General features: G+C 42.8%; 1 protein-coding gene and 1 long non-coding RNA gene across 6 annotated transcripts in view; one reads left to right on the forward strand and one right to left on the reverse strand.

Moving 5' to 3' along the window:
• Positions 1 to 4,160: 4,160 nt before the first annotated feature.
• LOC127467070 (uncharacterized) lies at positions 4,161 to 7,423 on the forward strand. Of its 3 annotated transcripts, none has more exons than XR_007902959.1 (3): positions 4,161 to 4,437; positions 5,794 to 5,985; positions 6,783 to 7,423. It is a non-coding gene; the product is annotated as an uncharacterized LOC127467070 (long non-coding RNA). The 3 variants fall into 3 exon arrangements; XR_007902958.1 differs by having other exon boundaries at positions 4,164 to 4,437; positions 5,777 to 5,985; XR_007902957.1 differs by having other exon boundaries at positions 4,166 to 4,501; positions 5,777 to 5,985.
• A 5,258-nt stretch (positions 7,424 to 12,681) lies between these two features.
• The window catches only part of ST3GAL1 (ST3 beta-galactoside alpha-2,3-sialyltransferase 1), a 77,963-nt gene continuing 65,156 nt past the window's right edge, over positions 12,682 to 25,488 (reverse strand). For all 3 annotated transcript variants that reach the window (XM_051778578.1, XM_051778580.1, XM_051778579.1), the window contains exons 4-7: positions 24,713 to 24,892; positions 19,998 to 20,043; positions 17,741 to 17,860; positions 12,682 to 16,253 (exon numbers count right to left, since the gene is read on the reverse strand). In XM_051778578.1, the coding sequence (XP_051634538.1) occupies positions 16,080 to 16,253; positions 17,741 to 17,860; positions 19,998 to 20,043; positions 24,713 to 24,892 (520 nt within the window). In that variant the 3' untranslated portion in view covers positions 12,682 to 16,079. The remainder of the gene's footprint in view (positions 16,254 to 17,740; positions 17,861 to 19,997; positions 20,044 to 24,712; positions 24,893 to 25,488) is intronic.

Here is a 25,488-nt window from a genome sequence, read left to right on the forward strand (position 1 = left end):
GAGAACAGGTGTATTTAATCCCCTTCTCAGTAGTTACTCATTAAATGAAGGCAGAATAACCCAAACCAGCAGGTATTGCAATTGAGGAAAAAAATAGTTAAACATGCAAGTGATAAACATCTGAGTTACTGATTAACTCCTGGCTTTTGTAACCCCAGCAGTTCTTCAATTGGTTTGCTAGGAGACCAAAACACAGAACTGTGCCACTTTAATAACTCATCATGCACTTTATCTCTCCTTGGCACAGGTGTCCCTGGGCTGTGACAGTGAGAACAGCACTGCCCTCTCTTGATGGAAAGAGTTCAGACCTTTTTCAACTCCTGCAGAGTCTTTCAACGTGAGTCAAAACAGCAAGAGAAATCCACATAGGACAGAATGGATTGAAGTATAACCCCTTCTTTGGTGTGTCAACTGCCAGAAGTTGAGAGAGAATAGAAGGAATAATTGACTTGCTGTGTGTGCACATTCACAGGCATCTGCTCCAGGATGTCCATTGCAGATGGGATGCTGGGGCAGCTGAGCCTTTTGTCTGTCACTCTGTGGCCAAACTTAAGCTCTCAGGGAAAAATCTGGGCAGGAAGGGAACATGGAGACTTAAGACATTTCTGCAGCAATCAGAGTAAAAGCAATGCAATATGCTTGGCAGGATAGAAAACAGGCTGATGCTCACTGTGAGGAAGAAAAGGGTGATTTGATATGTCTTCTTCCACCTACAGCGTCTTGTTTGCCCTCCTGCTTCCAAGCAACTCCATTCAGTCCGGAGTGTCGCCTCAAGCAATATCTCTCCCTCACTGTCACTCCTGATGTATTCACTTGTTATTTCAGCCTGTCACTCAGTTTAACTGAGCACATGCTGTTTGCCATCTGGAGGAAAGTCTGAGAAGTGAGATGGCAATACTCACTGTGATCAGGGGTTCAGCTGAGTCTCCTCAGAAGTTGGCTCTTCCGTATCTTGACTGACTGGAACATCCTGAGCCCTTGCAGGGTGTGAGGAAACTCCTGAAGATGTATGACCCTGAAATGGGACAACCTTGCCCTGTGGTGCAGAGGAAATTCTTCCAAAGTTTAATAACTGTGTTTTTCACTAATACAACTTGTGCTTAAGCAAATTTGCTCTGGAAAGGAACTGATCCTGCAACACCACAATCTCTGTTTCACTCAGAGGAGGTAAATTTGAACAAACAAGCAAGAGCACTCAGCACCCTCAGCACAGATGGACACAGGATTCCTGGATGAGCAAGATGTCCAGCAATGGTGGAAGTCAGGGGCCTGGCAGGCTGGGAGTGAATGTTAGATTGTGGTGAGCTAACCCAAGGAGGGCCTAGCTGTGTCTGTGGGGACAAAGACTGCCCCATGAAATGAGCCTGAAAAGATGCAAGCCTAGTTTGTATTCTGTCTTACTTCTGCTCAGACTCTTATAAAACCCCTCATCTCTAAGCCAAAAATAACAATAGACACTAAAAAACCCAAATTCTTGTTTGTCACCATCAGCTGTCACAGAAGGCAAAAATGGCCATTTGCTGGACCAGCTCATTCTGCTGCTTGACCTGCCTTTGCTATGCTCAGTTTTAATCTTTTTCACTTAAAATTTCACAGTAAGGCTCTATTTTCCTGGTCCCAAACAAGCAGCAGGGTGCACGCTGAACAATAGCAAAGGGTTTGGCAGAGTGCGGGTTCCTCGTCTGTGCCAGAAAAGCTTCTCCGATAGCTCTGAGTTCTTCTTCATCCCCCTCTACCAGGGGCTGACATCAGGGAAAGAGAAAATACAATTGAATACCATCAAGAGTAGTGTCCTGTTTATTTTCCTGCTAACAGAATTATTTTCAGGACATCTCAGAAGTCAGAAATGGGAGCAAGGAGAGGGGTGAGAAAATCAGAAAAAGCCCACACTGGGATTTCATTAGCTGTTACCAGAGAAGAGACTATAATCAGGACCAAAATGCAGGTCAGGGACAGAATAAATGAAGCTGTACATATGCCACATGTCCTTGCCTACCCTTCTGGAAGAAGACCACAAAGAACTGGAGAGGCTTCTCTGCCAGAAGCAGGGCAGTCTAATCTGTTAATTATGCTTGTTGGTTATTGCTGGTTCCTATAGCTGTGTGGAACAGCCAATCCAGAGCAGCTCTAGCAAAAGTATGGATTTACTAAGGGAAAAAATCCAGTAGATATGGGCTCTTCATGAGCAGTGGCTGCTGCTGTTTGCTCCTGTGTACAGAGATGTGGTTATGCAGCTGCACAGCCTCTTCCTTGTGACATGAAAAGGGAGAACCAGTCTGGCATCTCTTGGATCTTGAAAGGGACAGATTTCACTCTCTCTTTTCACATTCCCTCCTTTCCTTGCCCACGGTTGCAACATTACACTCCTACTGCCTTGAACAAGCTCTGGTTCTAATTAGATGGGAAGGGTTAAAAATCAAGCATCAGTTGGTTGGAGCTCTACCAGCTTCTGTAAAACAATTTATTTTTTTTTTTGTTCAGTAAGACTGCTGTGTGAAAACCTGGTTTTTTAGCTCTTAACAGTGGAGGTCCTAGTCTGTTCTTCTTCAGAAAAAGTGTTCTGACTTAAAACCTGCTTATTTATCCCTTAAAATGAACGATCTTAGGATTCTGAGCTCTCTTATCCAGCACACAGCAGAAGGACACAGGGACTACCCAGATCATCTTAGGGTTAGTGGAATGTGCTGCATGTCTTCTTGCATGAGCAGGGGCTTCTTGTCCAAAAGCTATGTGGCTGTCAGAGATGCTCAGTTCTGCCTTCCAGGCTTTTGAACAGTCCTTAGGAGTTCAAGTGCTCTGTTTCTTTTCAGGCCAGGAGAAATGAGGTGAGACGCACACGCAGTGAGGTGTGGGTTGAGGAAAATGGGGTGACCTGCATGGTTTGAAAAGTGGAAATCAGAGACCAATTATACTGCTCCTGACCACACAGTCTCTGGATCAGCTCTGCCCACTCCTGCATGAGAGATGTGCCTCTTCTGGAAACCACCACAGGTTACACTGTTCCCACTGCTCTAATTGTGATTCCCATCTCTGCAATTACAACTGCTGTAAGTGACGTGGATCAATAACAAACTGATGAACCAGAGACTTTCCTGAGGCTACTGCATGGAGCAGGGGATGAGGAATGGAATAGGAGGCTTTGCAGCTTTCACTTCACTCCCTCCTGTCTCAGCAAGGTCAGTAACAACCCTAAATCAGGTGGAGTGAAGGGCTGATTCAGCAGGACATCCTGATGGGGCTGCTGCCTGCTCACCTCTGAGCTGACCACACTGCAGATGATGAGGAGGGGATGTTGGACCTGTCACCTTCTCATGGCAGGCTAGTATCAGCCGTGGTCTTAGTTGAGGATGGGATCATGTGTAGAATAGGAACACCTGATGTCTCTCTCTCTTTCTCCATTCCCCAGGCCAGTTCAGGGTTAGGGTTAGGGTTAGGGTTAGTTCAGGGATGTCTTCCCACAGCTAAATGTGCAATGAAATGAACAGACTATTTTCTAAAAGAAGTAATTCTTTCCATAGGAAAGAGTGAATGAAGCCATGAAATGACATTTCTGTCCTTTGTACATCATCGAGACCCACACCTCAATTAACCTTCCGACCTGGACAATCTTTACTAATCTGTGTACTGTGAACTCCCTTCCCTTACCAATTCCCATTTTGGTAGAGACTTCATTCATGGCATCTTTTTCTTTCTGCAACTGTTTTTCAGCATAAATCTCTTTTCACTGTTCCAGCCCAACCACATAGTGGAAAAAAAATATGTATGGGCTTTGATTTTCATCTGTCTTGCTAGTAAAGCAGAAATGCCAAATCTGGTCTCTGAGTGGATGTAACAGTGAGATCTAACAGAGCCAGCACCTGCTCTGCAGTGAGGAGGAATGGTGATGGTGATGGCAAAGAACATGGGGGTGGTTCTTCCTGCCCCTGGCAGAGTGGCACTTTCCACAGCTTAGTAGTGCATTGGTGGGACTTGGGTTTGAGCTCGAATTGGGCCCATAGTGATAAACAAAAGAAAACACAGACTAAAACCCTGCTCACAGTTGTCCCTGCTGCTTGGTTGCTTGTGCACTTTCTGGGCTGGTTTTGGGGGCCTTTCCCATGAGGAAACACCTGGTATGTGGATCTAAATGCAGCTGGGTGGACGTGAGCTGTGCTGTTTCATAGAAGCAACAACAGGGAAAGTTCTGTGGATTATGACACAGACATCACCTGCAGTCTTTATCCAAATGTGTCACGTCCTAAACTGAATTCAGGCCAACATGGGATCAGACCAACCTCACATAAGCAGCTTTAGGGTGATGTCAGCAAAGCGGTTGGTACGAATTCCCAGCAGCAGCAGGGTCAGTGCTGAGAGGTGAGGGCTTCCTGAAAGCTGGGACACATGCTGGGGGTCCCATCCGTGAGTTTACGACTGTGAGCATGACACAGTCCAGTCAGGGTACGTTTTAGAAGAGTGGCCTGGATAAGGGTTAATGACTGCTCTACAGAATAAATTATTGCAGGTGACGTGCATTAACCCCATGCTTAAAGCAGCCTCGTGCTCTCCCTCCACAGAGGAGGGTTCTTTTAAAAGGGAATGGGACTTCACAAATGATTATTTTTTCCAGGGAAAATTTTTTCTTTGCTCCGGTGCTTTTTTCTATGTTGTAAAAACTGATGGTTTTTGCTCTTTTCTCTGACCCTCAAAATTATTCCACAGCTCCTAAAAATTTGGAATGGGGAAAAAAAAGGATTGGGACAACATGTTAAAAAAAATTAAAACTCAGGCTCAAAGGATAGGTGAACTTTTGTTGTGTAAATACATGTGTATTTCCATGCATCTCACTCTCTATATACAAAGAAGATGAGGTTTAAGAAAATTTTGAAAATTATCTAGTCATTAATTCTTTTCTTGATTATTCGTGGTAGAACAGTAGATATATTAAATACTTATCTGGCCTATGTATCTTGGGGATAGGGATATTTCTTTGTTCTGAGTTTGTACCTCTTCTGGTACTGGGGACAGACACTACATTACTGAAGGCTCTCAACACCTGTGGTGCAGCAAGAAGGACTCACAATGTCACTATCATTTCAGTGACCACCTGTGACCCTGCTGCATGCCATTAAGTGATAGGATTTTTAGGAACCTGTTGAGGTGCAACATAACATTTGACTGGCCGAGTTTTACCCAGTATTTTTTTTCATGGCTACTGAGCAGATCAAAACTGTCAGGTCAAGGCCCAGACCCTCCTGTGTTAAGCATGAGGCAGAGGTCTGATGAAAGACAAGCTCAAACAACTGGATGGAAAGGAAGACAGGGTATGGAATATGGCATTTCCATAAATCCAGATCTAGAAAGTTAAATTTAGAAAGAGAGTTCAGGTGATGACAAAAATTGATTTTTTTTTTCTTTTTTTTTTTTTTTTTTGGAAAAAAAAGTGGAAAATGGAAAATCCTACTGACTGGTGTAAATTGATGTAGCTTTGACCTCTGGGAAGAACTACATCCATGAGAACATGGCCAAGTAATACTGTGCTGTGTGACTGCACAGGAGAGGAGGGTCTGAAGGGCACTGTTATCAAAGGAAGTGAATACCTGAAACACAAAGATCTAAAGTTTTTCTGTACCAGCCATGAGGCCAACCTTTGTTCCTGTAAGCACAGTAATCTTTCTGTCCTTCCTGCAAAACACAGCCTCTCCCAAAAAAACTGGATGACAGAGACTCTTCACAGACGGGTTTAATTAAATCTTTCTGTGTTTTGTTCATAACTCTGCAATGTCACCTGGTTCAACAGAGCCATTCTCCAACTAGGGAAGCCTGCTGCCATAACCCCACAACCCCAACCTTGCAAATCAACAGAAAAATGCTGTTCACCAGAGATTCTTAGACACTTCAGCTGAAAGGACTCCCTGAAGGTGTTTAACCCAAGATGGAATCCACGGTGCTGTATCAGACCAAACCTGGCTTTTTCTAGCTATGCCTTGATGTCCTACAAAGACAGAGGTACCATTTCTTCTCTTGGCTGACCCGTTATATTCTCACCCTGCTAGTGAGAAAAGCATTTTGCCTAATGTCCAGCCTGAACTTCCCAAGCTGCAGTGCATGGCCATTGTTGCTTCTACTACCATTTGATAGTACAGAAATGAACTTGTCTCAGCCATCTTCACCTCTTCCCTCTCCTTAATAGAAGGGCAAGGACATCAAAGCCAGACAGTACTTTTTGGCCCTTTATTCATTGCTTGCTCATATTGTACAAAAGAAGGCACAGGCTACATACGCAGGCTAGAGAGTAACTAGGACCTTAGATCATCCATGTTATTAAGTCCATAGTCTGCTTCCTGGCACTGTTTTAGCTCATGCTCTCATCCCCTCAGAGAGCATGCCCTGGCTTAGCCTGGGACACAGCATGAGCCAAGGACTGTTCCCAAAAGACAGTATAGATAAAACCATCCAGTATTTTTAAGACACTGAGGTTTAGCTGTGCAGTCATACACTATGCTACATCTGTGCCCTTGGTCACAAGAATGTGACCTGACCTATCTTATTATATCCTATTTTTATGTTTATATATCTCTATATATAAACATCTCCCAGAATATGCCTACTCTTAAGTGCCAGCTGCCAACTCACCCTTCGCACTCTCCACTATTCCCTTCATGCCACCCTCTGGGGACACAATGTAAGCATTCAGCTTTATGTCATAGGAATTGCACTCTGATGGCACTGCTGCAGTGCTCTTACATTATTTCATATACTTTTATTTAAATATATATGAGTTTAAGTAAGAACTTTATTTCAAGTCACAGGAACAGTGCTTGGGGACTACAAGAGATGCAGGATCCAGTGTTCAGCAAAGTAGATATGGTCAGTCAGCTGGAGAGAACTAGTCCTCATCAGTGTGGGTGAGACCAACTCCAGAAGATGATATATGAGCAGTGCTCATGTAACCACAGGAATGAATGGCTCGTTATTCCTGGAAAGATGTCTAGGACTGGAAGATGAGCCATACTGTGTTTTCCTTTATTGTGAAGGAAGCACTGGGCAAACTTACTCTTGTGAATGCAGGTCATCATGGTCACGAAAACACATCACAGCTCTCCTGAAGTGCAGGTGATCCAGGACAGGATTATTCTCAATAAGTGTCCACTCAAAAAGGAAAAGTCACATTACAAACTTCAGCACATCCTTTCCTTACCTGCTCTGGGATTTTGCTACTCAGGAGATAAGAGTAAGAATGAGCTGCCATGTCACTGAAAATAGCAAATGTCACTGGAAGTAGAGCAAAGTAACAACAGCTGCAAAATCTGCAAGCCAGGCTGGTGAATTTTGCCCTGGACTGTAATTCTGCATCACCTGTGATCAGTCATGAGGATTTGGCCAATGAGATGGGAGTTGTTTGGCTTGCTGAAGGACCTCACACTCATCTCTGACATGGGCAAAGAACAAGAATAATAAATAAAAACTCTTCAGCTTGAAAGGAATGGACTGTGGGAATATTCATCACAGGAGATGAAGTGGAACCATTATTCACTGTGCTAATATCACAATATTGAATACCTGGGAGCCTGATGAAGCATTTGGATAGGAAATTTAGAACTGAAGGCAGTAGCTGTTCAAATAACACAGTTTTAAACAGGAGAACTTACTGGCTCAGGCCAAGGCAAGGGTCTGGCATTGCTATGGGGGGTGCAACTTTCCCATGTGGGGTGAGTGTGTTGCACTGGGTCCCTTTTGCTGGATTCTCAGCCTGGCACAAGCCCGGCACAAGCCCATGAGATGGGTGGGAGGCAGCTCTGCAACCATCTGGGGGATGATAGGCAATGCTGGTGTGGCCCAGCCAGAGCCACGTACCAGAGTGCCGGGGACGGGAGCACCTTCCCCCACAGTGGACAGGCAATGGGATGTGGTGTGATCACCCAGCAGAGCTGCCCTGACAGAGGAGTCTGGATGGATCCCTGCCATTGACCATGGCATGCTCCCCTCTGCCTCAACTCTAGGGCATGAGCATATGTGCTGCTGGCAGTCAGCAGCCAGATAGAGCCTCTGCTTTCATTGAACCCTGCTAATTAATTTACAGCATTGATTGCTTTTTACAATATATCTGTCCCTCATTTAACATTTGGGTACTGCAGCTGAGAACAAATAAATCCAAAACTGTACAAGCTGATGATATTGGTGGCATAACATGAAAGTCCTGTTAGAAACAACTGACTTGCCTTTATGGTCCACAAAGGACATTTTGATCTGCTATAACTAAAGCCTTTTACATCCTAAACTAAAACGATTTGAGCATTGCAACAGAGCCAGGAGCCCCACATATTTGTCCCTTGTCAGGAAATTAGGTTTCAAGGGAAGAATTTTCTTTTTCTTTTTTTTTTTTTAGTTGTGAGTATTTCTAAAGGGTAAGTAAACACCACCCCCTCCCACCCCCCCTTCCCTAGCTAGGAGTGTTGTCCCCTTTCAAACAGGAAAAAAAACTGTAGAGATAACAGGACTGATGTGAACCCTCAGAGTATGAAGCCTTGAAGGACTTCTCCCATCTTCCTTCTCATCCCTTTCATGGCCTGTGGGCTCCTGCGTTTAGTTCTTACCCAGAGGCCAAAATGGAGAGATTTAGCAAATAAATCCCAAGCCTTATAACTGTGAAGATAGTAGTGCCAGGAGGGAACAAGCTTTGAGTCTGTGATGTGACACACACTGCTGTGAGAGAGCTGTGTGCACCAGGAGTCACCGGATAACTCATGGGAACAGGAAAACAGCACGCTCTAGTGGGGAAATTATTAAAGTCTATTAGAAAAATCTAGTAGAAAACAAATCACTGCTCTTCGAGTGAAAGCAGCCATTGCTTCCTATCTCTATCCAGTGTTTTTTCTCCCATCCTGTGCATCTCACATCACTCGTTGCCCCTGTTACCCACTAGCCCAGGCAGGGGGACAGTCCTTCCAAGGTTCTCCCACCTACTGTCTCAGAGCTTGGGTTGATTCCATTTTCAGGAAACAAAATTGGGTCCATTCCCTCTGACTTGCTGAGTGCACTTGGCACAGTGCACATTTTTCCGTGCCAGTGTGGCAGGGCCAGTTCCCAGGGTGCGGGAGGGCAGTTGGGTCAGTGACAGGCAATGGCGAGGTGCCCCATTAGCACGGTAATCAGCGGGCTCCTTCCCTCTCCCTTTCACTGTCACCCACTGGAAAACTCTCCATTAAGGAGAACTCATTACTGGCAAAACAGACACTAATCAGGTATTAGTTGTAACCATTAATGAAAAAGCTAATGAGGTGCTGAGATTCCCAGCGCTGACTGAAATGAGTTAATCACATCTCACTGCTCAAAGGCCCTTTACTCTGCGTGCATGCTGATGTTTCCCATTCCGTTGCTTATGATAGGAAATAAAAACTTTGCTCTGGCTTCATTTACTTGCATCTACTGGATCTCTCTGCTAAGCTGTAAAGTCATATACTGTGGGCCAAACTTGCAACTTTTACTGCCAAGCAGCAAAGTTCCCTTGGCCCCCATGAAGCCACCCCAGAGAGGGCTGTCACTGGTGGAATAGCACCCAGGGAAGGAAGCGTTGTGCTGACCCGGGGAGGGAAGCAAACACCATACCCACAGCCACATAAAACAGTAATTTCTCATGGCCTCTGGCTGTTGGTTTAAAATGTTATTCCAACTCCCACAGTAACAAGAACTGAAGTGCCACCAATGTCCCAGCTGCACTCCTCCTGAAGCAGCTCCTGGTTTTTTTTCAGTTGGTATCCTGTCATTCCTGCTAGAGGTGAGTAATAATCTCACCAGAATCCAGTGCTATCTGGGATGAACGAGTCATTGGAAACAACTAGCAACTGAGGTAGTTTGGTTAAATTTGACCTAAAGATTCATCTCAAGCTCTCAGACTTCAGGACCCCTTGAATTCACAGGCATCTTTAAGGACCTAGTTTATTTTAATCTGGTGGAATGGAGGTAGGTTTCTTCCTAGTAGCCCATATAGTGCTGAGTTTGAGATTGGTGGTGGGGGAATGTGAGTGAGTGGCTGTGTGGGTGCTTGGCTGCTGGCCAGGATCAAATCACAATGCGTGCTCAAAAGCATCACGAGCCTAATTCTCTCCTGGCTCACCAACTTTGATGGACCAAACAAAGGGGTAAAACCCTACTTTTCTTCAAAAGGTTTCCTAGAAGATCCATTTGGCTTTATTTTTATGTATCCTGTCTTCACCCTAACGTCTGTTTATTTATATTTCCTTACCTTCCTATTCAAATCAAACCCTTAAATGACAGAGCCTGTCATCTTGCAGAATTTATCCCTGCAGCCAACTCTTTGATGTCTCCCACGATGAACCATCAGTCATCAGTCTCTCCCATGACTTTGCCTGTAACTCCACCACTGCAGGCAGAAGCTCATCACTATCTTAGGGAACTTGTTCACGCATACCCACCTGATATCTGAATGTGAGGATGTGTTGTACAAAATCCTTGAATGTTTAAAGGAGAGTGGAAATAGTGATAGGACAAGGGGGAGCCATTTTAATTTAAAAGACTGGAGATTTACATTAGATATTATGAAGAAATTATTTACCTTGAGGATGGTGAGGCAATGGTTACCTAGAGAAGTTGTGGATGCCCCATCTCTGGAAGTGTTCAAGGCCAGAGTGGATGTGACTTTGAGCCACCTGGTCTAGTGCAAGGAGTCCCTGCCCATGGCAGCTTGATTGGAATGAAATAATCTTGAAGATCCCTTCCAACCAAGCCATTCTATGATTCTGGGATTGATTCTGTGCAATCACTCTTTCCATTTTTTTCTGCTGTATGAAACCCACTTAGATATTTGTGCAGGCTGAACACAGGCTGTGGCTGCAATCTGGACATGCTTCAAAGCACAACCCAAGTATGGCCAATGCATTCAAATAGGCAGCAGGATGGGGCTGGGGGAGCAACGTGTAGCTCCCCTGGGTGGTGGCAGCTCTTTGGGGCCAGCCCCAGGAAAGAAAGGAGGGGAACAAAACTATCCACATGGGGAGAAACTGCCTTAAGGGTGTCCTTGACACAACACTTGAGTTGAAGGCAGTTGGGGCATTCTTGGAGGAACAGCATGGTGCTGCAGGATGCAGCATTAGTGGCACAGGTTAGGACACTCTTCTCACTGACCTAGTGTCTGGGTGGACAGGGAAGCAGCTGTAGTTGCTGTGTAAATCTGGAGTCTCTGATTATGTGGGAAAAGTAACTATTGTGGGAAATGTACTGTCCGAAAACACAGAGATTTACCTCTGCATACAAGTACCTAAGAAATTTTCATTTTGTGAAACATATTTTATTTCATATTGCCTGATAATAATAAAATGTAGTGAGATCTGTTCCCTGAAATTCTGTAGGAAAGACAAGTGAAAACAGAGATTTTTGCCTTTTCGTTTGTTGAGTTTAATTGTTATTCTGACTGTGAGCCATCAGAGGAACCCACACCATGAACTGAAGCCATATACTTCCCCTGTGGGTACTTACTTTCTTCATTTGAGGCTGTTAGCAAAGTCCTTTGTCCAAGTCCTGTGGTCGGTCCATCTGTCTGCGTGTTGCTGCTGCATGTCTTACTGGTCTCAGGCATTTTTTCAATAGTAATTCTATGCAAATTACTTTCCTGACAAAATAATTTCAGACCTGGAAGCTACATTTCTTGTGAGTGGACATGAAGCAAAATGTAAAATGATTTTCAAGAGCAAGCTGTTACCTGGTGTTATTTTGCTTTGCTGAGGATGACAGAGGAGCAAGGGATTTATTTGCATCTCCTCTGCACCTGAAGTGACTGGGACAGCTCCTCAGGCTTCTGTGCCTCTGCTTCCCACTCATTTTCAACAAGTGTGATTCTGGCTGGGTTGTATCTGTTAATGGTGGTTAATATGTCAGTGATGTAGCATGTCCAGAGCCTGGGTTAAAAAGCAAAATGTGAAGCAGCTTCTGAGAACCTGATTCTCTGAAGGTCATACTGCACAGCAGCTCTTACTGTGACCATCAGATCATTGCCCACATCTGAATAGGAGCTTCTCAAACTGCCCTCTGATGACTTTTTGACTTTCTTACCACTAAGCAACCAGGATGGTTGCATTTCAATGGGCAACTTGTATCACTGCTAGACCATCTACCCTAGACACTCGATTAAACAATAAAAGGAAACAGCACATAAAGAAAGCGAGCTGTTGATGAGGTCCATAATAGCTCAGGTGGAGTCTCCACATGTAAAGCAATGGTCATGCAGATGCAGTGGTGTGGCCTGCTGAAGTGATGCCTGATCAAAGACATCATCTCCTACATGGGGTTCTTCTAATGCACATTTGGCCCATCTGTGACTGAAGGGCTTGTGTGATCACAGCAGATGAATTAGACTCTTAAAACAGGGATCTGGTGTGGATCCTCAGCATCTCAGCCAGCTCTGTGGGTCACAGAGGAGACAGACAAGTTGAATCTCTCCTTAAGTAACTGATTTCTGAGTTTGCCTTAATTTCCCTTACATATTACCTAAACAGAGCAGAGATCCATCAGGAGACCACAGGCATATAAAGCTCAGGTTTTTTTCTCCAGAGAGGCCTAGAGCTGCCAGAAGGTGAGCAGTGTGATGCCCAGCAGCCTGAAACATAGCAAGGTCACCCGAGGGATCACAGAATCATAAAAGTAGGAAAAGACCTCTAAGACCATTGAGTCCAACTGGATGGGAGGGAGGGAAGTCATATAAGGCTTCATTACACTGTTATGTGACAGAGGAGGTTCTAGGAGACAATGAAAATACTGTGGAAAGAAGAAGTGTGTACAGAGAGAAACACCTTTGATTTGATTATAATAAAAAATTTATTTTGATTCATATCATACTGAAAAATTAAATAAATAAAATGACAAAGAATGATCGAGACTCTCCACCATCAGAGAAAAAAAAATCATAATGAATTGTGTAGTCAGACAAAAATAGGAAGAGAATCTGGTCATGGGAGGAAAAAAGTGCTCAAGATATTTGGCTTTGGTAAAAAACATAACACACACTCAAGGAGTGCTTCAGAGACTTTGCAGTGGTGGCAAATACAGTCCAAGAGTTTGTTGCTGAATTTTTTTCTTGGTTGTTCTTTTAAACAAAATAAACCCAGAAAGTTTCTAGCAGGACCACAGTCTTCAACAATGGCAGTGGAAATTAATTCTTCCCTCAGCATCATCTGTTGGTATCTCAAAGGCATTTGAAAGAGCAGTAAAATTGTGGAGAAATTGAGACAAAGATCTAGCACCACAGTCAGCTGCCTAAAGAACTCTAGAAAATGTTCCTCTGGAATAGAATGTGATGGCACAGACTATTCTTCATCCTACACCTGGTGACATCCACTCTCTGCTCTCCTCATACTCTGAAAAATGGACATCAGTGGTACACAGTTACTGCTTGCTGTTGGCAAGAAAATTAAATGGGAATTGCAGCTTGTTCCGTGATGAAGACACGAAATTTATCCGCAATAGTATGAGCCATAAGGTTTTATATGTGCTGTTAGAGGCAGAATATTCAGGGGAAAATGGGTAATCTAATTAGAACAGGAAAAGGAAACTTCCAAAACAACACAGACTAGAATATATCTTGGCTTCTTTTACCATGTTCTTTGATTCTAAACTGCCTTCTGTGATTAAAAAAATATATAAATAGGATATGGGCAATGAACCACCATGAGTTTTCTTCTAAATCCTTCTAAAAATGACTGAAAGAGCACTTTCTGAATTCCTGACATCTTTTCATGAAAAAAGAAAAAAAACATTTTGAGGATCCAAAATCCAGCCACAGTGTGAAGATATCACTGGGGTCTTCCACGTAGTCTTTTTCCTTTTAAAGTTGTTTTGCTTGTATTACTGCACCATCTCACCAGAAGCATATTGATTAACATCAATTTAAACAGCAGGAATGCTTAAAGCAAACAAACAAACATGGCTCAGGTAGAAATGTTTCATTATTTTACACAGGATATATAAAAGAGAGTAAGCCTGTTCAATTTGCTGTGCCTATGACATGCAGGTGAGTTCTGCTGGCTACCACGCTGGGAAAGGGCTTCTTGACATAAGGATCATCAACAAGGCTCAACATGAGGGTTTGAAAATCCTGCTGCCATATTGCTAAGCTGAGGGGTCACATGTAGAGCAAAGGGAGCTCAATTATTACCCACATGTTCATTTGGCATCCTTGGCTCTTTGTACACCAAGGGTGCACTCATACCCACGTGGGTAAAGCAGTTTATGTTGGTGAGTGGTGCTGTGGCCCAAAATTCCAGCTGACCATGCCATTGTGCCATGTATTGCTGCCTTGGAGGGAACCTCCCTCTTACCAGCTGCCACAGAAAGACAAGGGGATAAATCTTGGATGAAGCACGTCACTGATTCAAGGGCTTTCACTGAGCTCAAAATAGTCATTTGCTTGGACATCCTGCCACAATTGGTGCATGGAAGAGGAGACATTTAGATGATGATTTCTTTTGCCATAAACCCCAGCCACTGTGATATATTAAAAATTAAATATGCCATTTTTAACAAGCCTGATTGGAAGTCCCTTGAAGTCTCTGGCAGACTTCACCAGAGCTGAAACTGGGTCAATAACCCATGAGTCCTGTTTTCATGAAATCAGAAAGAAAACACCACTGTTTTCCATTCTTCACTGCCTGAACTTGGATTCATACTTTATCTATCCTTGAGGCTTAAATGTGTTGATTCCAGCAAAAATCTGTGGATATAAAACCTCTACTGTAACCTCCCTTCTCTCACTGCCTAGAGGTACTGACATTAACATGCTCATTCCTCCAGAGATGCACATAATTTTGAAGTCTTATGCTGTAAGATCAGCTTCCACAGATTGTGTCTTTGTAGGTGCTGCTACAGAGCAAACTATTCTTATTGTATTACTAGTTGGTGTCCCAACTCATGATATTTTTCCCATTTCAAATAGAGACCTTGTAAAGAGATAACACTTTTTTAAATTTGTAAAAAAATAAGAAGAAAAGTTTCCTTGGGACTTTTGGGTATTTTCTCATAAAAAAAGGTAAAAGCTACCTTTAAAAATTAGTCTTGTTTGTGTTTGCTCAAATGCAACATAGGAGTTGCTATTATTGGTTTTGGCTACAAAAGTGTACCAGACAGAAGATAAACTTTGGTCAATTTCCCCCCCTTTTATAAAAAAGTTTAATTTAGGGTTTGTCATCTAAAAAAAAATCACATTTGTTGCACAATTATAAAAGGCACATATAAATGACTTAAAGAAGAATGTCCACTTTCCAACTTTAAATTGATTAAAATAAAAAGAGCGTTCCAGAGTATTTTCCACCAAAAAAAAAAAAAAGAAAAAAAAGAAAAAAAGGAAGAACAAAAATTGTATATAACCAAACAAGACAAATAAGTGGCTAAAAAGGCCATTTTTTTTTTCTGGAGTTTTCAGTATTGTTTTCTCCATCATGATGGCTGTATAGGAAGCAATATTAAATACTACAAGATAAGAAATGTTTTGATTCATATTTTCTAGATACTATCAATGCAGAATGAGGCAATGGTTCAAATATTTACTACTCCAGGCAATTTCATCATGTTTTTCCTTAATACAGCATGGAAACAGAAGTAATAGAGAAAACAGAAGAAAGAGTTCCAAAGAAGATCAACAGCAGAAGTGAATTCATTTCTTTGAGGTAATCCTTACTATGATGTTCACAGCTGCCTTAATGGGTCTCAGGTCCCAAAAGTTGTTTTCACTCTTCTTCAAGGATCTCCTGCCTTGCTCAAGGAAAGAATGGACACACAGACAGCAGTTCCTGTGCCCAGGTTTCCTCTAATTGCAACAGGCAGATCTTTCCTCAGGAATTCAAGAATCAAGCCGTAGAGCCTAAGCAGAGACTAATTTATTCCCACAACTGATTGATAGCTCCCGGCTGTTCGTGGATAGGAAATCACGTGCAGCGTGGAGGCCGGTCCTCGGCCCAGTTCCTTGCAGTCTGAGAAGCTCCGATTCCACCGTAGGTCCACGCCTTCAAACCTGGCTGGCGCCCAGATCATCTTCACTGAGCTTTGTTCTGCTGCATGTTGGAAATTGCAGCCCCCACTCCTCCCCATGGCCAGGGTCATCTGCCCTTGAAAAATTTAATTTTTTCAATGGAGGCAAGAGTCAAAGTTATATTGAACTCAAAATCCCCGTCATGGACGCCTGTCTTCCGGAAAGCCCCACCTGAAGTGTTGTTTTCCCAGTAGTGATGCCAGTGTCCTTTGCTGTCTGCTCCAAAGCCATACACACTCACCTAGGATGTAAGAGACAACTAGTGTTATGGACTAGAAAGCAATCGGTCTTCATCTGAAATGTTGAAGAAACTCTCTTAATTCTCAGTGTATTTATAGGCAGCAGCACCTGAGGACATCAGTGGTATGCCAAGTTCTTCTACTGCATGACATGATGCAAACACAGATTAATGGCCCAAGGCCTCCTCAAGGGATGTTACATCCTAAGCTATGCTGAGACACCACCATACCTGGATTCAAAGAGAAAAGGAAATTTCTATCCATTCATTCCTGTTTAGCCATATGAAAAACACATTTCTACCCCTTACGCATGATGTTTGACCTCAAGACAACAGTGGCTTGGGATGGGAATGTCTTTTTTAGCTGACAAAGGTCACAAAGAGTGAAAAAATTTTGGTTTGGTCCTAGTCTTCCAAGTAATTACCCATGTCGACCCCACTTACATGCGTAATTATATGATACTTGCAGTTACTTCAGAGACAGATGGATATTATGTTCCTTGTTTGTATACACCTACAACCTTTCCTCTCCCAGAGGCTTGTTCATCAATGGCTATGCTTGTCTCCTCTGGTGGTAAAAGTCCAAACATCACAGTTAATTTATTTAAACTAAAAATGATGATATGGCTGGGCTTGAATGGGTCATAACCACAAAACAAACTCCCTAAACCACCCACACATGGGCCCACCCAAATATGAGCTGGTTTTAAGTCATTTTTGCTAACGTCAGGGCCCTGTTCACTGCCTGCTCACCAGAAAACAGGCTCCACCCAAGCCACCCATACTTTCTCCTGGGTACCGTTTCTTCCAGCATTTTTAGTATTTCCACCACCTTCCCAAGGTGCAACACAGTCCTGGGTGACCAAAACTCTTTCATCAGCAGATCAGTATCCAGGACAGATTTTGCCCGCATAGTGATTTTTATCCCCCATACTGACAAGCCCATGCTTGTGGGATTTTGCAGAGCTGACCTGGCCTTACTCTAACTAGCTGAGTCTTCAGTCACCTAGGAGCATGTTACCTCAGTCAAACTAGGGAATTTCCTCAAGGAACTGCTGAAGCAGAGGCATTTTCTATAACCTACTGTATAAACCCGCAAACTTGAGTTTAAAAATAGACCAGGGCAACAGCAATGGCTCTTAGTCCTTTAAGAGCTGGACAAAATATAATTCTTCACTAGCAAGATGGGCACAGACACCCTCCATGTTTAGATGCCTTTTGATACCAAGTGGAATCTCTGTTTATGTTTAATTATATTCTCCTGGAATGCGTCTTAAACTCTACCACTTGCTGACATTAAAAAATCCATCAGTCAGTTGAGTGTGTCTGCATGTTACTGAGGAGTTTGTATATGTTTGAATAAGTAAATGGTAGAGAAGGTGGAGAGGGGAAAACAAAGGCTGAGTCAGTGCCCAGGGGTTGTTCCTGGCTCTTCAATGTGAAATGTCCTGATTTTCTATCCACATATCCAAAACACAGTCAGTCTTTACCTCATCGCATACGTGGAGAGCAAACATCAAAGACAGAAGGCCTGTGGAGGGATATCTCCCATGATGCTCGAGCCAGTTTTCATAGATGTATTTCATAAAAGCTGGATTGTAAACCAGGATCTAGGCAAAATTGCAGTGAAAGACTCATTAGTAAAATACCCTAGGGAAATTAAGGTTAGGGAAAAAACAATGACTGCACATTATTCCTTAGGGTCACTGGGATAAGGGATTGGGTAAGAAAGGAATAGTAGTTATTCCTTGAGGGCAGGTGAAAGGGAAAAAGTAAGATCCATATAAAGTGCATTCAGAAACACTTCTCATGTGCAATTACATATGAATAGTCCTTCTTTGGTCATGATATCCCACCTGCTTACACTAACATAAATCCTGGTGATTCCTACTGAAAGCAACAGGTATGAAATGGCACAAGGGAGATGGAGATTAGACATCAGGCATTCAACTCTCCCTGAGCTCTGGGAGGTTGGAGTTCTGAGCAAGGCAAGCATGAGATGCCGTGACACTTTTCATAGAATTACAGATTAATTTAGGTTGGAAAAGACTCTGAAGATCATCAAGCTCAACTGTAATTTGAGTTTTCTGCACAATATGCCAACCACGTCTTGGTATCTCTATAGGTACAGATCTCAGGAAACCAAGGATCAGGTGTAAACTATAAGGAAGCCTGTCAGATAGTGTCAGCTGCTTTCCCCCTGTTTCTCAAACACGCAATTTTTCTATGCTTTATACTTTTTCTTATGAGACATAAAATGCACTTGATTATCTCCTGGGAAATTGTGAGTTATCTCACAGAGATGGAACACTTAAGATCAGACATGAGCATACAGTAAATCCAAGGAATGGTGGTATTCCTTGGTTTCAACGCCCTCCCCTGAATGAGGCAAATAGAGGCTTATCCCTCCCTCCATGCTGTGTCTTTAATTAGAGTGACAGCATTTCAGTGCTATCTGTTTAGCTGCAGGGCTTTTCCTTTTACAAAGTCAGAAGTTAATTGCTGATATTGCATCCGTGTGTAATAGCCTCTCACAGGGTGTTTTGCATTGCACAGTGTGGGAAGAGATACAAGCTTCTCGTCTCCCCATTTGGGAAGCTGCTGTGTACCACCAGCTGCACCCTGGGCTGCTGCTACTCAACAACTCACCCTAGTGCATCTCACAGGGGTTTTGCAGAGGTTATCATGTTCATCACAACAGTTGGGATGAGCTAAGGGATTATTTAATGCACCCTAGAAGTCCATGGTTTGAAGCATAGGGATATAAACTTGTTCTAGTTCAAGGTCTCATCTGAAGCCTTTGGCAAAACCTGGTTTCTTGAATGAAGGGTGTGTGCTTTAATCTGTAATTTTAATGCTCTGGAGCTAATGTCATATTTTATGAGCCCTTGAGACATTAGACTCCTTTTGAAAATCAGCCTGTCCAAAGGCTGAGAGAGTGAGATTTTTATTTTGCTGGAAGATCTATGGAAGATGTTTTTCCTCTCCCTACACAGCCTGCCTTGTTTATGTCCTCAAACCATGCAGCTACAACAACAGAAGTCTTTGCAGGGTGGCTTAGGGTCCAACATGGGAATTAGCATCCTGCCTCATAGGAAATCCTACCTCCAGCCTGTCCCTGTACAAAGCGGGGAATACTCCCTGGTCTGTGCTGTCCTTCAAAACATGCTCCAAACTTGTTTAGTTGGTAAAGGTAGTTATTACAGCTTAGCTGTGGGCTAAGAGCCTACAATCAGGAATTTTCCATTGACTTAGAAACTCATAGAGTTTCAGAGTTCACTTAGCTCCTTATTACAAGGAGTAGACCTGGGAATGAGAAACATCCTTGGTGATCTAATAGTAACATGATTTAGAAAAAAACCCTCCAAAATCTCTCCACAGTGCCATTACATCCGAACGAGTGCAATGGGTGGCAACAGAGCAACTGCTGTGGAGGACAATGATGCACTTTTAATGTCCCTGAGCAGCACCAGAGGAAGTGATGCAACCTTCAGAACAGTGTTCGTACAATGGAATCATCACAAGAGCAATTTCTTTCCAACCTCAGTTATTTAGTGGTTGTTCTATGGCCTAAATGGCACACAGGAGCTAAACCTTTAGCTTAGCTGAGCCTTGTAAAGTGTCTGTATTTTGGCTGCAACTTTTTATGAACGTCAAGGGTTTGCTTAGATTCTTGCAGTCTCCAAAAGAGGTAAATGACCTACAAGTGAATTAGCAGAACATAATGCCCAAACCAGCATCGCTCACCTTTTCTTTTTTGACTTTGATCTTCCGTGGAACTGGAACATATGTGCTGTTAAAAGAAAAACAAAAACAGCAGTAAGATAAATAAAAGCCCAACTTATCAGTATTTTCAAGTAATTCCAAATAAAGAATATTCTTTATGCACAATAATAAATTCAAATTAATTGAAAGTAGTAAATTCAAGAAGTTGTTGTAAAATGAGGCTGCAGTTAAGTAACACAGCATGAAAAGAATTGAGCTGTCACTGAAGCAAGTTTATAGGAAACCATTTTGTTCTTAAATTTTCAAACTAATTATTGAAAGTAGGACAACGAAGATTTAGTTAAGAATATACCGTAGAGCCAATACTATGTGGAGCTCAAGACTTCTAATTCTTGAATTGTGACTGTTGTAGTCTTTGCACTTTGAGGATGGGAAGGACTTTCCATTTAATTTCATGGCAGAAAAACCTTTTTCCACCAGGGGGAGACCTTTCCCCTCCTAATATTTGGAGGTACCTCACGGTTTTCCGAGTCGGTGGCAGCAGAGCTCATCATTTCTGTGGTTATGTGCAACTTGGCACTCCCAGTACACAGCCCCTCACCAGCAAGCTACTCCCCTCCTCCCCAGGGTGATGATGAAGGCTTCCTGCGGTTCCCAGCATAAAAATTCCAAGTTATGCCTTATGACTGGATTGAAATCACAAGTCATGACTTGAAAACAAAAAAAACTTTTAGTCCCCATATCTCATGCACAGTGTGTGCTGGCATTGCACAGTTCATCACGAGTGCTGTAAAAAAAAAAATCTTCCTGAGTTCGTTTCAAGTAAAAAAATTCTGGTGAACTGGCCTCATAATTGAAGTATATCCCAAAATATACTCTGCATACTTTTTAGATGTGTTGTGGTAAGTCACCAAAGCCATTAGTTTAATGTAAATGTTTTCACTTGGTTTTTGGTAACTACAAGTCTCCTGTCATTAATGTTTTATTTTCTTTGAACTGTGGAACATAAACACTTTGAAACCTTAGTCTAAATCTTCCCAAGCCAGTGGTGACCTGTCAATGTTCTTGTCTCCTTAGGTACTTCTGGGCATCCCTGACCTGCGATTCCTGCTCTAGTCTGGATGCACTGAGAAAGATGATGGGTGGTTCCTGCCCTCCTGAGAGGTGACACAAGATGCTAATGGGGAAAGGGACACTGATGCAGACTTCTTGATCTGCTCTTAGAAAAATATGCCCTTGAAGCTGCTTCCCGTGCCTGACCTTGGTTAGCAAATCAGCAGACACAGTCTTGGTGATCCCATGTCCTTTTTGTGGTTATGAAGACAAAAAGGGCTTCTTTCAGAAGAAATACCCAAGTTCTGTTGTCACTTGGCTGCAGAATTTCATAAAATTGCACGGAAAATATCGGTACACTGATAAACACCAAATGGAGACCTATGCTCTTACGATTATGTAAAACCTGGGCTGCAGGGCTGCTAGGGACTGAGTGACCCAGTAAGTACCACACAGGAGTGAGAGAGAGTGTCCTGTGATGAAGGTGGCTACGGATGGTATAAATCATTCAGGAAACACCTAGGAGCCACTTTGAAGGGCTCTAGTGAAGCCTGCCATTGTTCCTGGACACTTTGCACAAGACATTTACTGAACCCTTGAAGCAAGAGAAAGATGTGCAACATTTCAAGGAATACAAACATAGTCCTTGCCAAACCAAGTGGAACTCTTTTTGCACTATGCAGATTCCTAGAAGACACAGAAGGCAAGTTAAGGCAACTAGGCTAAATATATGGCTGATGAAGGCCTGAAGGTTTCCTACCCCTGAAAAGACTTTTCTTAGTCTTTTCTGGGATAATGCTTAGTCTTAGAGAGACACTTTAATATGGGACATATATCAGTCAAATGGGATATGGCTCAGAAAATCATTCAGCTATCAATTCAAGGTAATATTAAGACAATCTGCGGTTTAGATTTTGGTTTGAACCATAAAAACTCTTGGTATATTACCGGGAGCACAATATGTTTAGTTCACAAGTTTTGAGTTTTAGGAAATTATTCTTTTATTTGAATGGGATACAGAAAATTAAACCCTGTGTAAAAGTCTAACCAATACAGGATGTTTATCTTTTTTGACTGTGAGTGTACTTAGATTCTTATTAGCCTAAACTCAGTTGACACTATGCAGCCTGTGCACAAGGCACGATGACCAAGCAGGTCAGGGAAGGGAGGTAAGTACTTCTTTTCTTCTGAATTGCCAATTTTCAGATGTGTTTTATTTTTATTTTGTGCATTCTCCCCTTTAAAAACGTACACTAAACATTTTTCTTATACACAGTGTCTGACATGGTGTGTTTAATGTGTCCTCATAGGTTAATTCTGCTAGCCTAAAATTATGTTACATATATTGCTATGATTTGTGTGCTTATGATTCCCTGCTTTTATTATTCTAGAATTATACCAGCTTCTTAATTATGCAATTTCCCTGCTTTGAGTATGGAAAAAATAATAAAATACTGGTATTTCTTCTGTGTGGTTAAATACTCACACACTAATTTATACCAGGTGCTTAACAAGCCCATGTATACAGTCTACTTATAAATATATAATATATCCTGTGATTTATTAAGCAAAAATGTTTTTCCTTTCATGTGCTGTGACTGCATTATAGTCAACCAGTTATATCTTCCTAATAGGTTCAGGGCTCACTCGACTTGCAGTGCAGACCTCAGAGCTCAGGAAGTGCTTAGAGCTTTCTCCTGGGGCAAGGATAGGCAGTAGATCTGCTTGCAAAAGGTGTGCCCAGGTGAATTATAGAATCATAGAATCGTAAAATCATTTAAGTTGGAAGGACCTCTAAGATCATTGAGTCAGAAGTTAACTCAGCACTGCCAAGTCATCACTAAACCATATCCCCAAGTGCCACACCTACATGTCTTTTAAATCTCTCCAGGGATGGTGGCTCCACCACTCCCCTGGACATCCTGTTCCAATGCTAGACAGCCCTGTTGGTGAAGAAATTGTTCCTAATGCCTAATCGAAAACTCCTCTGGTACAGCTTGAGGCCGTGTCCTCTGGTGTTATCGCTTGCTACGTGGGAGAAGAGACTGACCCCCATCTCACCACAAACCTCTTTTCAGGTACTTTCAGAAAGCAATAAGGTCTCCCCTGACTCTCTCTTACCCCAGACTAAACAACCCCTGCCATCCCAGTTGCTCCTGATCAGACTTGTGCTCCAGACCATTCACCAGCTCCACTGCCCTTGTCTGGACAGGCTCCAGCACCTCAGTGTCTTTCTTGTAGTGAGCTGTCCAGTTTTCTAAGTAGGTTGATTTTTCCAGGTTACAAGGGTATCCTGAGGGTGGATTTTTTTCAAGACAACTTACCACTATATAGATTAAATGCTGGTGGTGAAAAGGGTAAAAGGAAACTAACCCAGATTTGTTACAAGTTAATAAAATCTTAACAAGAAGTGAAAATAATCTAAAATGCAAATGCAAAGAGAGAAAAGAAAAAAAAAAAAGAAGATATAAACTTCATTTTTTGTTCCATCAAAAAGCTTTCTGTAAAATTGCAAAGTGGGTCTTATGCCCAGTCAACATGCCCAGGACATATTTTTCCAAGCTGTAAATGTTCTGAGACTTTGAAATTGGGAAAAAAGTAGAAATGTCTTGAAATACTTCTCTCTGGAATCAAGTAATCTGATCTGCTCTTTTTGTCTGTGTGTTGCAGGGTGCCACCAAGTAATCCCACAAGGCTGTGGTTTTACATCCAGCAGATAACTTCACACACATTACAAATGTCACATACTTCATTCTCTGGATTAGGAAAAGCCAGCTTATGGGAAGGGAGAGAATCTGGTAGTAGGCGTCCAGCAGAAACATGCATTTTGATTGCATTTCTAATTCTGGTGCTGCCATATTAAGCAGGACAACCTTTACTTCTGACAGCACTCATAAAGAAGTACTGGAGAATAAATTCCAGTGTGGCACATTATTGACAAGAAGAACACTTGAATTTAAGGCTAAGACATGCAGGTGACACACAGAACGTTGTCTCCTCTGCGCAGTTCTCAATCACATTCCACCAGGAAAGACAGACCAAACTCCTGGCCAACCTGTCCAGGGGAGAATGCTGTGGATGGGGCATGAAGTGCTGAGGTCTGCATCTGCTCTCACTGCTCAGGTGAGCAACCTGCACACACCTCTCCCTCCTTATCCTCTTCTACAAGTGGAATATTGTATGTTGGAGGACCACTTGGCCACCCAAGTGTCTTGGGTGGGATAATGTAGGTGTCTAGGACCACCACTAAATTAATAACCCACCGAACACTCGATTCTGCAGATAGCTTTCTGATGGGTACCTGCTGGCTGCACTCACTGTACTCCCAAGGGACCAGAGACAAGGAAAGATGAGCAGAAACCCAAAATGAGGCACTGAATCCCAAAGCTCAGGAGGCTTCTGCTCAAACTGGCTGCCTTCAGCAGTAAAAACTCCGCTTTTCATATCTCTGAGAACACTGCGTGGGGTTGTGAAGAAATGGGTCTAGATCTTTGCCTCAATGACTGCACCATAACATTAAGCTTTTCCTAGAAAGTAAGTGTTCAGGGCTGAACTCTGATTTGAGAGGGCTGTAAAGCACCCCTAGGCCTTATCAGAAGCAGGGATTTGTCCCATGTAAGCTATGATCTCCTACAGCAACATGAAGCATGGAGCTCCCACCCTCTGTGCCTGCCCCTACTCACAAGTTGATGGTGCCTGTGGTGAGAGCAGTGACAACCCAGCGCAGGTCCAGGGTTTTGAAGGGGATCAGGATCATGCTCACATTTGCTGCCAGCTCTTTGTAGCTCTCAGGATAAACAAAGTGGTGAGTGGTCTTGCTCCCAACATCTGATTCGTAGCCAGTGGTGGGGGCACGGTTCATTCTGCAGCCAAAAAGTAAAAAGTGAGAAAGTGAAGAAACAGAAGAGGAATTAGGTAGGTACAAACACACTTGAAAGTCATTTGCTTGAGAGGTAGGAACATGCTCCTATGGCTCTTCACACAGCCTTGACTGGGTGTTGGGGTCCTCAAGCAAGCTGGAATCATTATCACCCATATGGATAAACAGTAAATGAAAGCTCAGCTTTGGTGTGGAATTTCTTGATTGAATAGGAGTGTCTATCAAGAAGGTATATCTCTGAGCATACTCCTGATTTCCCTTTACAGTCAGAAGAGAGCTGATTAAAAGAGTGGTGAGTCCAGGAGGACATATCTCATTTTATCCTAAAGCTGCATCCTCCAGTTGGCGAGAAAAACATTGCCCTGAAGTACATCAGCTTGACTTCTTGCAGTTTCTTTCCCCCCACCTCTACAGGTGTATTTGAATTCTAGGATCGAGGTAATAAACTATGTTATGTGTGATGAGGAGCAGCCAGTATTCCTTATGGTTGTCCCATGAAAAGACATCAAAGCCACAGTGACAAATACAGGACCTGCTGCTGACCCTTCATGTACTCAAACCTTACTTTGTAGTGTTTCC

This window comes from Manacus candei, unplaced genomic scaffold (assembly GCF_025592945.1).
Source record: "Manacus candei isolate 608988 ecotype Guabito, Panama unplaced genomic scaffold, ASM2559294v1 h1tg000013l, whole genome shotgun sequence".
Classification (NCBI taxonomy): domain Eukaryota; kingdom Metazoa; phylum Chordata; class Aves; order Passeriformes; family Pipridae; genus Manacus; species Manacus candei.